We start from the raw sequence: 12,229 nt of genomic DNA, 5'->3' as shown, positions 1-12,229 counted from the left end.
AGGAGGCTCTGCTCTTTTAACATCTGCCGGACGATGCTGAGGATGTTTTATGAGTCTGTGGTGGCCAGTGCTATTCTGTTTGCTGCTGTGTGCTGGGGCAGCAGACTGAGAGTAGCCGATGCCAACAGACTCAATAAACTGATCAGAAAGGCCAGTGACGTTGTGGGGGTGGAGCTGGACACTTTGTCAGCAGTGTCAGACAGGAGGATGCTGTCGAAGGTGCGGGCGATACTTCAGCATGTCTCTCACCCTCTCCACAACGCTCTGGTTGAACAGAGGAGCACCTTCAGCCAGAGACTGATTGCTCCTAAATGCACCACTGAGCGCCACAGGAAGTCATTCTTACCTGTGGCCATCTAACTGTACAACTCCTCCCTCTGATGATCGGACTCATTTGGCTATTTATATAACAAAACAAACAATATAACTATTCATTCTCACTTAATTTATAATGTTACAACCATTTCATTGTATATTGTATATATTTCAGTTTGTATACCATACTTTACTATTTTATTATTTATTTGTATTTTATTGTCTACTTCGCTTGTTTCCATTCATGCTGTATTTCTATTTCTTCGTTGCACAGAGCTTTGGAACAAAAACAATTTCCCCCCGGGGATTAATAAAGTATTCTGAATCTGAATCAACTTGCTGTTCCTGAGCTATGGTGTTGAATAATATACAGAGCATTTTTTGCAAAACATTAAGTCACAGTGAAGTTGACCATCAACCTTTTGGATATAGAATGTCATCACTTCATCATTTATCTTATTAGACATTAATGCAAAATTCTTGATGTAATTATCATATAAATTGTTGAGAAATTGCCAAAAAATAATTTTTTGTGGGGTCACAGCAATCGTTGACCACCAAAATCTAATCTGTTTATCCCTGAGTCCAAATTAAATTTGTTGCTAAATTTGAAAAATTCCCTCAAGGCTATCATGAGTTATTGCATTTATAAGAATAGGACGTATGTGCAGACGGACAGACAATCCAAAAACATCGCCACCTAGGCATAAAAGAAAAGGATTAGGGAAAATAAGTTATTTTCATGTATTCCTGTTTATTTTTGTTTTTGTAACCACTTCTCTCATTTCAAGTAAAAGAAGGAGTTAGAGCTGGTTAAAATTCTGCCCAGGGTTTAGCTGAGCTTCAGTGAATAGACAGAGAAGAGTCAGGGCATGCATGATAGTATTACTTGAGGAATGGGATTACATTTGTTTGGCCATCAGGAGCAGTTTGGGGCTCAGCATCTTGCCCAAGGACACTTTGACATGCAGATCAGGGGAATCAAACCAGCGACCTTCCGATAACAAGATGCTGGCTCTACCCCTGAGCCAAAGCCGCCAAGCAGCGGATTTTTATGAACCTTATCCGGGCTGTTATGATTCTCCTCTCTCCCAGCATCGTGGTATCATTAAGACCTGACGGATAGCGCTTTGTTTCTGGCAAATGCTCAGACTCCTGTTCTTGGAGCTCATTCTGCTTCAGTGTATCAGTTAGGCACTACCCACGCTGATTAAAAAGATTAGAATAACCATATGCTCAACAACACTGATCAGTTGCTCTAACTGTGGAGGCAGTGGAGGGGGTTTGATGTCACTCAAGATGGCTTTTATTCTTCACCGTCACAGCTTTGAGAGAGTGACACTGACCAACGCTGACAAGACAATCCACGCAGCACATCTGTCATCTTGTTTTCCTTTGTATTGCGCGTAACTCTTACCTGTCACTGCCTCCTCGCTTCTCCCCTGGCTCTTCAACATTTTTTGGATTATTTGTCTGTTTACTGTGGGACTAATTAGGAAGCTGTCAATTTTCATGAGCAGTCCCTAAATGGGTGCAGACGAGACTAAAATTTAAGATTCCAGCAAAGCCATAACTTTCAAATTAAATAATTGCGATTGTACTCAATAGTGCAGTAAACCAGTAGGTGAAGAACACTCTCTTCTTCTGCTTGTTCCCTTCCCTTCCCCATTTCATTACCTCTAGTTTGAGCACATCATGCTGCAGTTTCTTCTGAAACTCTAGAAAGCTGCCGATGGTGAGTTTTCCCTTTAGGTCTTCTCCGAAGAAGTAGGTGGTGAGAGCAGAGCTGCAGCCAGCTGTCTTTAGGGTGTTTCCTGTGGTGGAGCGATCGCGGTGTCGCATGCCCATACTGGTCTGGGAACGAATGATGCTCTGGACCTGAGGATGCAGAAGAGTCCAATGTCAACCAGGATGAATATGCAGTCTCATAGAAATTGTGTTATGCCTACAGTATGAGATTTGTGTGGGATTAACATTTAAAATACAAAGCTATACACTTGGTTGCTTTGTACTGCAAATCAATTTAATCCATCTGAATAACACTGTACAAGTAATACTACATCATAAACCCTATCAGATCCAGTAGTAGAAATACTGATATACCACAGAGAGCATAGCACAACACTTACCATTTCCCTCTGAGAAAATGTCACAGTGGCCCCTATCAATGCCACCCTTTATTGCCTGTCAGCCTGTGTAAATGGTTACTCTGATGCAATATGTAGATATTAAGGTACAGTCCACACATGTGTGCTGGTTGTTTTAACCTTGTGTCTCGTTCAAATGAGTCGACTTTATGCGTATTTGTGTGTCACGTGCTGCTGATCTAACCTGGTCAAACTCTTCCAGATCCACCTCTCCGTCACCGTTCAGATCAAACATCTTGAAGGCAATCTCAAAGTTCCTCTGGGGAGCTGGACACAAAAACAAATTCAGAAATCAATACAACACAATAAGAAAACAACATGTCGCCCTAAATCGACCCAGAAACAGCAAAAGAGTGCAATACTGAATCAGCCATTACACATAAACTGCAACATCTTTAGCTTTCATCTTAACCCCCAACTAGTGCAACATGGGGTGATTTAGATGCTCTTTTTAGAGCCAGTAGCCATCAAACTGAACAGTCTGCCTCCCTGTGTGCAGACAGTAGAGCTGCTAGAACGGACGTTGCACAGCATATTTTCAACAACCTAATTGGCTCCCAGTAAGAAAGAAAAAAGTTTTACAAATCAGGTTGAGGCTAACCCATAAAATCCTTAATAATATGGTGCCCAAATAACTGCCCAACAACTCTTATCACTTCAGAGATAATCACAACTATGAGGCACCTCAAAATAATTGAATCTTTTTGGATTCAACAGTTCAATGGGCAAGAAAAACCCTTTTATGCACGGCTGCAATTAAATGATGCAGAAACTACCAGCATTGCTGGAACTCATTGAAGCAGAGAGAATTTCTAAGCAGGCAATGAAAAAAAACAGCTAACAAACAGTCTCTGAGAATAAGGATAAGAATCTCTCTTCAGGTGAGGCAGTATTACATTTATTTTAGGATTGTCATATAAAATCTGTCATTTTGAGCTAATCTGAACTGGACTACACTGCATCTGCACACTTTCTGCAAACTGCATTTACTGCACATCTGCTAATAATACACACTTCATTTAATGGCCACATGACCTGCATTATAACAATGCTCCCGCAGCACTCACAGTCCGATATTTATTTGTCCTAACAAATGAATATGGGAAACAGTAGGACAAACTAGCTGTTTTTATACTGGGCAGCAAGCCACCAATTTGGCCGTCAGTTTGGATTTAGACAGAAGGCAGTAAATTGGGGGTCTGTTTTGGTCCGCCAATTTGACGCCTCGGAGGGTACACTTATTTCTGCCTTCATGCTATCTAAATCCAAGCCATCGATGTGCCGGCATTTGCGTGAGATGGGCGGAGGCGTCGATGACGTGCACTGTTGTGTGACCCACAGCCGTGGAGTTTGAAAACCAGGAAACAGCTGATCACAGCAGTCAGTCCATCACTTAACCCGCGGAAGTCAAGATGGAAAGCCGCTGAAATCCAGGAGATGCTAGCGTCTCCTCGGTCTCTGTAGCTGTCTTCGTTGTCCGCATGTTGGATGGTCGCTACTTTCAAATTCAAAGCCCCCTGCTAAGAACCCAGTTCTAAACTCCGATGGGGTGCAATGTAAAGCTCTTTGAAGACAAATTCGAGCTGCTTCACTGTTCACGCCCAACCTCATGCTTCATGTTTACGCCTACCCCAGTGGCAGCTTTTTGGAAGAGAAGGAATATTACACCTCTCTTTTAGATAGAAAAGGCGGCACATTGCAGCCTTTACCTTGCTGCAAATGTGCTACCTTTTCTAGCTAAAAGGGGCTACTGTTCCTTCTTCCAGTTCCAAATACAGCACCCATACAATCTGTCTTTGGGCTCCTTTAATGAATGTGAACATATTGACATTTTCGGCATACACTGAATTCGATACACATGGCCCTCGAAATAATTTTTAATTATACCACTTTATTTATTCTTTACAACTATTTCATATTGCATACTTTTCAAGTTGTTGCTATAGTACATTTACATAAATCAATGTAGCCATTTCTGCCAATATATTGATTGATTTTTGAAGGTGAAGTTGTCCAAGTTGGTTTTGTCAGACTAAGTGTATATTGTCTATGATCCCTACACTCAAACACAGAGCCCAAAAAGTATTTACACAAACACAACTTCATCCTTTTTACTACTGTACTACAGTATAAACATTCACAGCTTTAACAGGCCAACTCCTTGAAGGGATGTATTAAAGATTCATCTTGTCTTAAGTCTAAGGATTCAGACTGTATAAAATCAGTAAATATGAACCACTATGAGGCCTGTTAGGCAAAATATGTCCTTCTTTGTACTATTTTTGTGGCTGTGTTAAATGGATTGAAACGAACCATAAGGCACCCTGCCCTGTCTGCTTAAAAATGACTTGTCCTTGAGAACTTCCCCGGAGACTTTCTCCATATGAACGGATTATAATAAATGTTGGAGCTAAGCTGGGGGATAAAATTTTACCAGAGGAAGGAGTCAGAGCTTCATTTTCATTATCGAGATCTTTTGACACATTCAAAAAGGAGGCTTTAATGCAAAATTGACTCCATGTGTCCACAGCCGATGCTCTCTTCAGCTAAAACAAACTGATTCTGTGAAACACAACAACTCCAAGGCAGAGAGCTTGGCAGACAGACACAAGTTATTGGCTTTGACAGAACTGGAGATCATTCTGAACAGGCAGCCAGATTTGTAACCTGGCTAATAATGCATATTGAAAAATGTATCTTCTTTTCACTTTCTGTCTGAACTGAAGAGAGCATACAAAGGTGATCTTCTTGGTCGATTATTTGTTGTAGCTGTAATCCGATTTAAAGTCTTCCAGTTTCTCTTTGTGAATGACCAATGACCATGTTGGGCGTCAGCTGTAGTCTTTGCGGTGTGTTATAGAGCTGGTGATGTGAGGCAGTTCAACAGTCTGCCTTTATCAACACTACTTCTTTAATATCAGTTTGATGTGTCTGGGCCCTTGAAGGATGAAAGATTGTAATGGGATGTCTTTAAAGTTCAATAAAGTACTTACTTGACAGCACAGTGGTGAGGAAGATGTAGTCAGAGAAGGAGATAAGGCCACATTCTCCCAGTGTGAAAAATATGCTGTCCTCATCTGCAAACTTCTCCCGCTCCTGGGCAATCTTCTGCTCATCCAGGTCAGGATAAAAAAAAAAAAGTTGTATTAAAAACATTTGGCATGATTCAGCATAGGCCTTATAGCTTCTACAGCTGGCCCAGGTGTGGCTTTGTATGTGTGTGAAAGCCATTGTGTAAGTCTGAGGCTCAATGAGAGACCGGCTATGCTCACAATCAGAAACGTACACACAGTGTACTTCCACACACATTAAAAGCAGCCCTGGTGCATTCAGGGTGTCAGTATGAATAGGCGGTTCATCACAATAACAGTCATGCAAATGCTGCATACACATGAAGCCATACGGGCAGGTGAGGGTGGTAGTAACGAACAATTAGTCTGTGGTCAGTTTGAGTACAGAACACACGTTATCCACCAGAGGCTGTACTCACAGTGCGAAACACACAGAGAGGGAAAACATCACGAGAGACTGTAGCACAAACACACTCTATTGATTAACCATATCTGTAACACAACCCAAATGTATTAATCATTAGAAACAAACTGACTTTAGCTCACTTGTTCACACAAACGCACAGTTAACAGACGCTTTCTCCTGTCAGCATGTGTATATTCACAGCATTGCATGAAAGTAAAGACTTAACCACATGCACACTACAGATCAGTGATTAAGACTTGAAAGACAGTATCCAACTGGTAGGACACTCCACCAAACAGAGTGGACAGACGGACAGAGCATGCCTTTGGAGAGGTGGGGAGGTGTGTGTGTGTGTTGGGGGGGGGGGGGGGGGGGGGGGGGGAATAGACTGGGCCACGCTGTGCCCGCGTGGAGTTACCTCCGTCTGTAAGAGGTCCAATTCAGAGGAGGAGGAAGGAGGAGAAACAACTGTTAGAGAACAGCGTGGCCTCTGCTGTCTTTAGCAGGGCCTTGAACAACAAACACAAGCAATTGCATTCATATTGTGGCACACACACACAAACACAGAGAAAACATCTTGCTCAAAACAAGATAATTGGGGGATACCACTCAAGTCAAGAATTCAAATACGTCTTGCCGTCCCTGTAGTCTGTAATTAACGTACGCAAGCATGAACAACACTGTTGCCAAAACTTGAAAGGATCGAGCAAACACTAAAAATACAAAATAAGGCAGTTCCAATAAAAAGGCTGTTATTATAGACATTTATACCTTATTGTCTGATTCCTTTTTCCATCTTTCCTCTTAGTAGTCCTAATATTGATAAAGGAGCTGTATGAGTGCACGTTGCAAATGACATCTAGTCCATAATTCTCTCTTAAATAGGACATAGTAAAACATATTTGAAGACTAAAACTTGGTGGCATCCCCCTCAACAGCATAACATGACCAAATTCTTTCCCCATACACCGACTCCCTCCTCATGAGATATAGTCTGTATAATGACTACTAAAGACAACTGGTACAAGCTTATGGAATTTATCACTAGCCCCAATCCGTGTCTATCTGGACTGCTAAATGTCAGTGATGCAAATATAGGAAATAATGGTTTCTACTGTAACATTTATTATTGATGACATTGACAGTATAAGGGGAGAAGGGAGTGGGAGAGAGTGGGGGAGGTGAGAGAAAAAAAATAGTTATTTTAGGTGTAGAGTAAGAAACAGACAGAGATAACAAAAGGCAAAAATGGAACTCTTTGTGCCACGAGAGTTGAGGCATTCAGGTGTTTGCATGAGAACAAGTGTGAGAGATTACTAGAAAGGGAAAGTAAGAATTTATAGAAAGAGTAAAAAGAGAATGTGAGAGTGGGTGAGAGTAAAAGAGGTTGGTATTGGTCTCCGAGTTTACAGTGATGACACACACACACACACACACACACACACACACACACACACACACACACACACACACACACACACACACACACACAGTATGTCCCCCTGGGCCTGAGGTGAGCCAGAGTCTGAACGCCCGTCCACAAAACAGGAAACAAACACAACTGCAGAAGCGTGTTTTCCAGTGGGCCTGCACGCACTCACGCCCAAACAGACACGACTACACAGATGAGAGACATAAACACACCTCCTCATTATAATGATCAGAACAGAGGCACAGAGCACAGTATGCATAATAACTCATTTTACAGCGTCCTGAGTCAGGACAAAAACAGCCCTGCGGAATGGCCCAAATGACATTCAAGGAAGTAAGTCCACATATAAGGGCTGAAGAGTGGACCCCTATAACAAATGCATGTTGTAACACTGTGCAGACTCTAAAGCCCACATAGAGGTATGGCAACTGTGTATATCAAACTGCACTGTGGGTATTTAACAGTCATCGCAGATTTATCCCAAAGCACTGATCTTCAAATGACTATAATCCTAATTGCTGCAGCACTCAAGTTAATTATTAGCGAATGCCTGATCTGCCAGCGTGCATGTCTGTTATTCAGTGTCAACTTCGTGGCCGTGTCAGTGTGGTCTTTTTAAATCTTTGCCTTGAGCCCGCTCATGTGTTCATACATGTCTGTGTGTGTCAGCTACGGTACGGCAAAGTCCAGGGGCTGCGTCCAGTTGACGGACTGAACAAACCGACTAGCCTGTGAGCTGAGGCAGAAACACATTACTGACAGAGCTGCCGGCTGGGCAGTCAAATGTACTGCTGTCATATACACACACAGGCAGGGTTAAGGGTCTGGTCAGGGGTAATCTCTCCAGTGCACTAGGCTACAACGCAGCCCTGATAGATGCTCTGACCAAATTTCGACTAGCCCAAGCTTAAAGAGTCCAACAAATGAGACCCATGTAAGTCAAGCACGGCCAGAGGCTCGCATGCAAATGGGGCAAAATCTCTTACTGCTCATTTCACATGAGCAACGAAGAAATACTTTCCAGGCACACCATTGAAAATGACATACTTAAAAACTTGTGACTTCTTAAAAAGGTCTTTCAGATTCTCACATTTCATTTCTATACCCAAAACTTGTGAATTATGTGCTTGTAGCAGCACATTTACAGTACAAACACCAGCTTCTAGATCTATCTCTGACTGTAGAAATATCTCCGCAAAATTATCAGCTTAATAAATGATCTTTAACCACAAATCAACCACATGGTGATGTTGATCTGATGGGTTCAATTATATCACAGCTGTGCTGATGAGGAGGCACACAGCCTGCATCATCATGTCAGAATAAAAGAAAACAGACAGCTCTTAGGTGGACATTTGGATAGTAGAGATATGGCATTTTCTGCTAGCGTTGTTATTTACACTGCTCCACCAGCACTTTGTGTGGCCACACACTTGGCTTAGGAGATGATGGCAGCTTAGATTTGGCCCTCTCCAACACCACTGTACAGACTGCAGTGCATTGTTACTGATTCAATCTGTGACCCTATCCAACACTGCAGCTGCAGATGCCCTGATAACAATAGAGAGGAGAAGAGGGAAGTGGATGATGAAAGATATGAGCCGCATAGTTTTTTGTGTGGTAAACCTTAAAAATATTAATTATCCCACTTAAGACAAAATGATTTTTAACAGATAATATGATATGACTCTGTTGTCCAAATAGATCCTCTGATCATAACAATGAAGAGATGAATTTATGGGTGTCAGCTGAGACCTGCCACTTAAAATAAAAAGCTCAAGCTCTCAGTAGATTTATGTGTGTGTGAGTTTGTGTGTGCTTGAGAGATGCCTGTCCCCGAGCGACCTCTCGTTTTTTGTTCAGGTGAGTCCCAATGGAATTTGGTGTACTGGAGCGTTAAACCAGTGGGGATATACTGACTTAAAAAAAAAATGAAAGATGTGCAGTGTGACAGACGGCCCGTCTGTCACACTGTACATCTTTCATTTTTTTTGCCCCCCCTTTCTCTTTCTTGGAGTGAGAAAAAGAGAAAGGGGGGGGGCAAGACAAATGCATTAAAAATTGATCAGTGCCTTTATGGCGCTCTGTTTGACGGGGTAGGTCTGGGGGCGACTGCAACTTTGGCAGGTACAATAAAAGACTTGAGTTTTGGGGGGAAAGGGAATTCAAGATGACCTGCTTGAGGGGGAAAGTCAAGCCGGGTCTGAGTCCGACATTTCTGAATGGTGTTGCAAAGCTGTCACAGTTTTTTAAGTGTGCCGCAACACACACACAACTAGGGCACTATCTCCATCCAAGCCCCAAAGAAAACCACACACACAATCAATGATTCAATGTAGGGGTGGGCAAGCTGAGGATTTTAGATCGAATTAATCTAACTCAATGCTGACTGGACGAATTGCTTCTCTTTTTTGGGTAATATGCTGTATACAATGCTACATGAGTTATAGTTATGGCTAATGAGACGCTTTTTTAAAACGCACAATGGACAAATTCATAGACTGTTTCAAATGGCTCTACAGGGAATTGTTAAAGTTGAGAAAATAAAAGATTGCAATTTAGACTGTGCGTAACGACTGCAATTAACGATAAATAAATCATCATACACCACAGAAAACATACAAACATACGTACACCAAAATCAATCCTTGACCACCAGAGAGGCCAACAGTGAATATTTTCATCAGTGTTCATGATGATACTTTGGGATCAAAACACCACAGTATGTAGGTGAGCGAGCTGGTGGGTGTGTGGGTGGAAAGAACACTAATGTATTAGCTTGCTACTTCTAGTCCCATGGGTTACTACAGAGCAGGTGCACTGTTAATAACTCGTAATTATTCTGGGAGCACAATCAGAATAATGGACCCTGATGTGGAACGCTTAATAAACAAATTTTGGTCGCTGAGGAATAGCAGCTGTCTCACAAGTGGAGAGAGGGAACCGAATTAACTGACCAGGTGTACAGACAACCCAACCTCTATTACTGTAGATTAGGATAAGAGAAAGAGAGTGATGAAGTGTGTGTCAGCTTTTATATAGCCAAAAATTGACAGAGAGGGCAAAGACAGGGAAGGATAAGAGGAATAGAGCAGTGACAGTCCAAACAGCGGCCCTTGGAAGCTTCCTGTGAAACCAGAGAGAGTAAACATAACAACAGTTGGTGTGACAAGAGGGTTGTTTTCATTGGAGCAGCCCCCCTCCGCACTCCCCCTGAGTGACAGGTGTCAGCTCCCAGTCGCAGCAGGTCACACGGCAGACACTGTGGCTTTACATACAGAGAGGGCCACAGCATGGAGGAAAAGTTTGGATACATTTTAGATGTACAGACCAAGTCCTGCCATCAGTGAGTCTAAACCATGCTATACGGAAATCATGCAGCACTGACATCTGAACAATCCAGAGGATGGATTTGTGAAGGTTATCAAGCACATCAACACAGCCTCGATGTTAGCTAACAGAGCCATTTTTTCTAGGTCCAAAAACCACCCTGTGTTGCCACCATGCGCAGAGAGGGGGCGCCACCACCAACTTGGTTTCTCCATAAGACACAGGCAAAAGAGCAGTGCATGCTGGGGGAAAAAGGCCAGAGTGCCAAAGCGTATTTAGAGCTAGAGCTGATATTTCTCAGAAGAGATGAAAAGATGAGGAGAAAAGGTTTCTAAAAGCAAGACAGAGGGAGCGCAGGGGAACAGCACTGTTATGATTTGGCATTGACCAATAGAACTTCCTCATGAATTTCAGCTCTTCTTTGCATTACAGTTTTGACATTCTCCTTAAAAGTTGACTGTAAATGTATGTGAACTTTACTTTGAGGTTCTGACTAGCGTGTAAATTATGTAGCAGTGCTGCAGTGTTTAATAATCCTTGTAGAAGCAGAATCTAAAGTCTCCACTTTCAATTATTCAGCAGGGAGAACATGTCATGCAGCTGTTTCCAACAAGCTATACAAAAATCACCAGGGAGGTCTAAAACATTATGACCAGTTACAATACAGAGTTTGACTTGCATATTTGATACAAGTAAACGCACAATGGGGTGTGTGCCTGCTTCAGTTTTGGACACTCCCGGTCATTATATAGTATGCAGGTTGTAACCTGCCCTTTGCTGCACTCGGCTTATCTTCACGTTATTCATCCTGACTGATGGAGGCATTCAGACCTGCTTAAAGGCCAAATCATTTAGTAGATAAAGCTTATAGGTCAGGGCTCATTTATCTACACTTAGAAACATAAATGTGTTTATCAGAACATTTGCATCACAAAAGGTTTCTCAGATGCACTCTGTAGAAACATTTTGGAGCATCCCTAACCAGGGGCAAGTAAATGCTAAAATGAACAAACTCATACACATTTATGTATGTGACAGAAGCAACTTAAGTGTCCTGGTATGTGAAATTAACAATTAGGCAGAGGCGAAATACACCACTCCACCACATTTGTTATTTTCCATATAAGACATCTAAGAGTGTATTATTTTGCTTATACAATGGCCGGCTACCAACAACCATTTTTAAACATACTAGAAGTAACTTGGAACTGGTTATGAAACAGGTTTTCAATTTAATAATGATGCTTCCATTTCTGTATAGTAATTATAGTTATCCTTAATGCCCATCACTGGGTCATATTCTACGTCTTAGATTAAACTTATTTTAATGGCGGGGTGCTGAGGATACATTTTGAGGTCTCACAGCTGCTCTGTAGTCTGGTGGTATGGCAAGTTTACTTTGTTTCACCATCACCATATTACAATTATCCATCTTATATAACCCAAAATAGACATCACACCATAAATACAAATCCTGCCAGCAGCTGTGTTTAAAAAATAACAAAAAAGATTAAAATATGTAGCATCT

At 41.9% G+C, this 12,229-nt stretch overlaps 1 protein-coding gene across 4 annotated transcripts in view; it reads right to left on the bottom strand.

Annotated features, from left to right (window-relative positions):
* micu1 (mitochondrial calcium uptake 1) overlaps window positions 1–12,229 on the bottom strand; it is a 35,873-nt gene that overhangs the window by 7,160 nt on the left and 16,484 nt on the right. For 2 of the 4 annotated variants that reach the window (XM_030441264.1, XM_030441267.1), the window contains 4 exons: window positions 6,358–6,363; window positions 5,456–5,570; window positions 2,647–2,729; window positions 1,993–2,193 (listed from right to left, as the gene is read on the bottom strand). In XM_030441264.1, the coding sequence (XP_030297124.1) occupies window positions 1,993–2,193; window positions 2,647–2,729; window positions 5,456–5,570; window positions 6,358–6,363 (405 nt within the window). The remainder of the gene's footprint in view (window positions 1–1,992; window positions 2,194–2,646; window positions 2,730–5,455; window positions 5,571–6,357; window positions 6,364–12,229) is intronic. The other 2 variants (XM_030441265.1, XM_030441268.1) reach the window with 1 other exon arrangement.

Source organism: Sparus aurata, chromosome 15 (genome assembly GCF_900880675.1).
Source record: "Sparus aurata chromosome 15, fSpaAur1.1, whole genome shotgun sequence".
NCBI classification, from domain to species: domain Eukaryota; kingdom Metazoa; phylum Chordata; class Actinopteri; order Spariformes; family Sparidae; genus Sparus; species Sparus aurata.
Note: the sequence above shows the minus strand (reverse complement) of the source record. Positions and strands in the feature narration are given on the sequence as shown.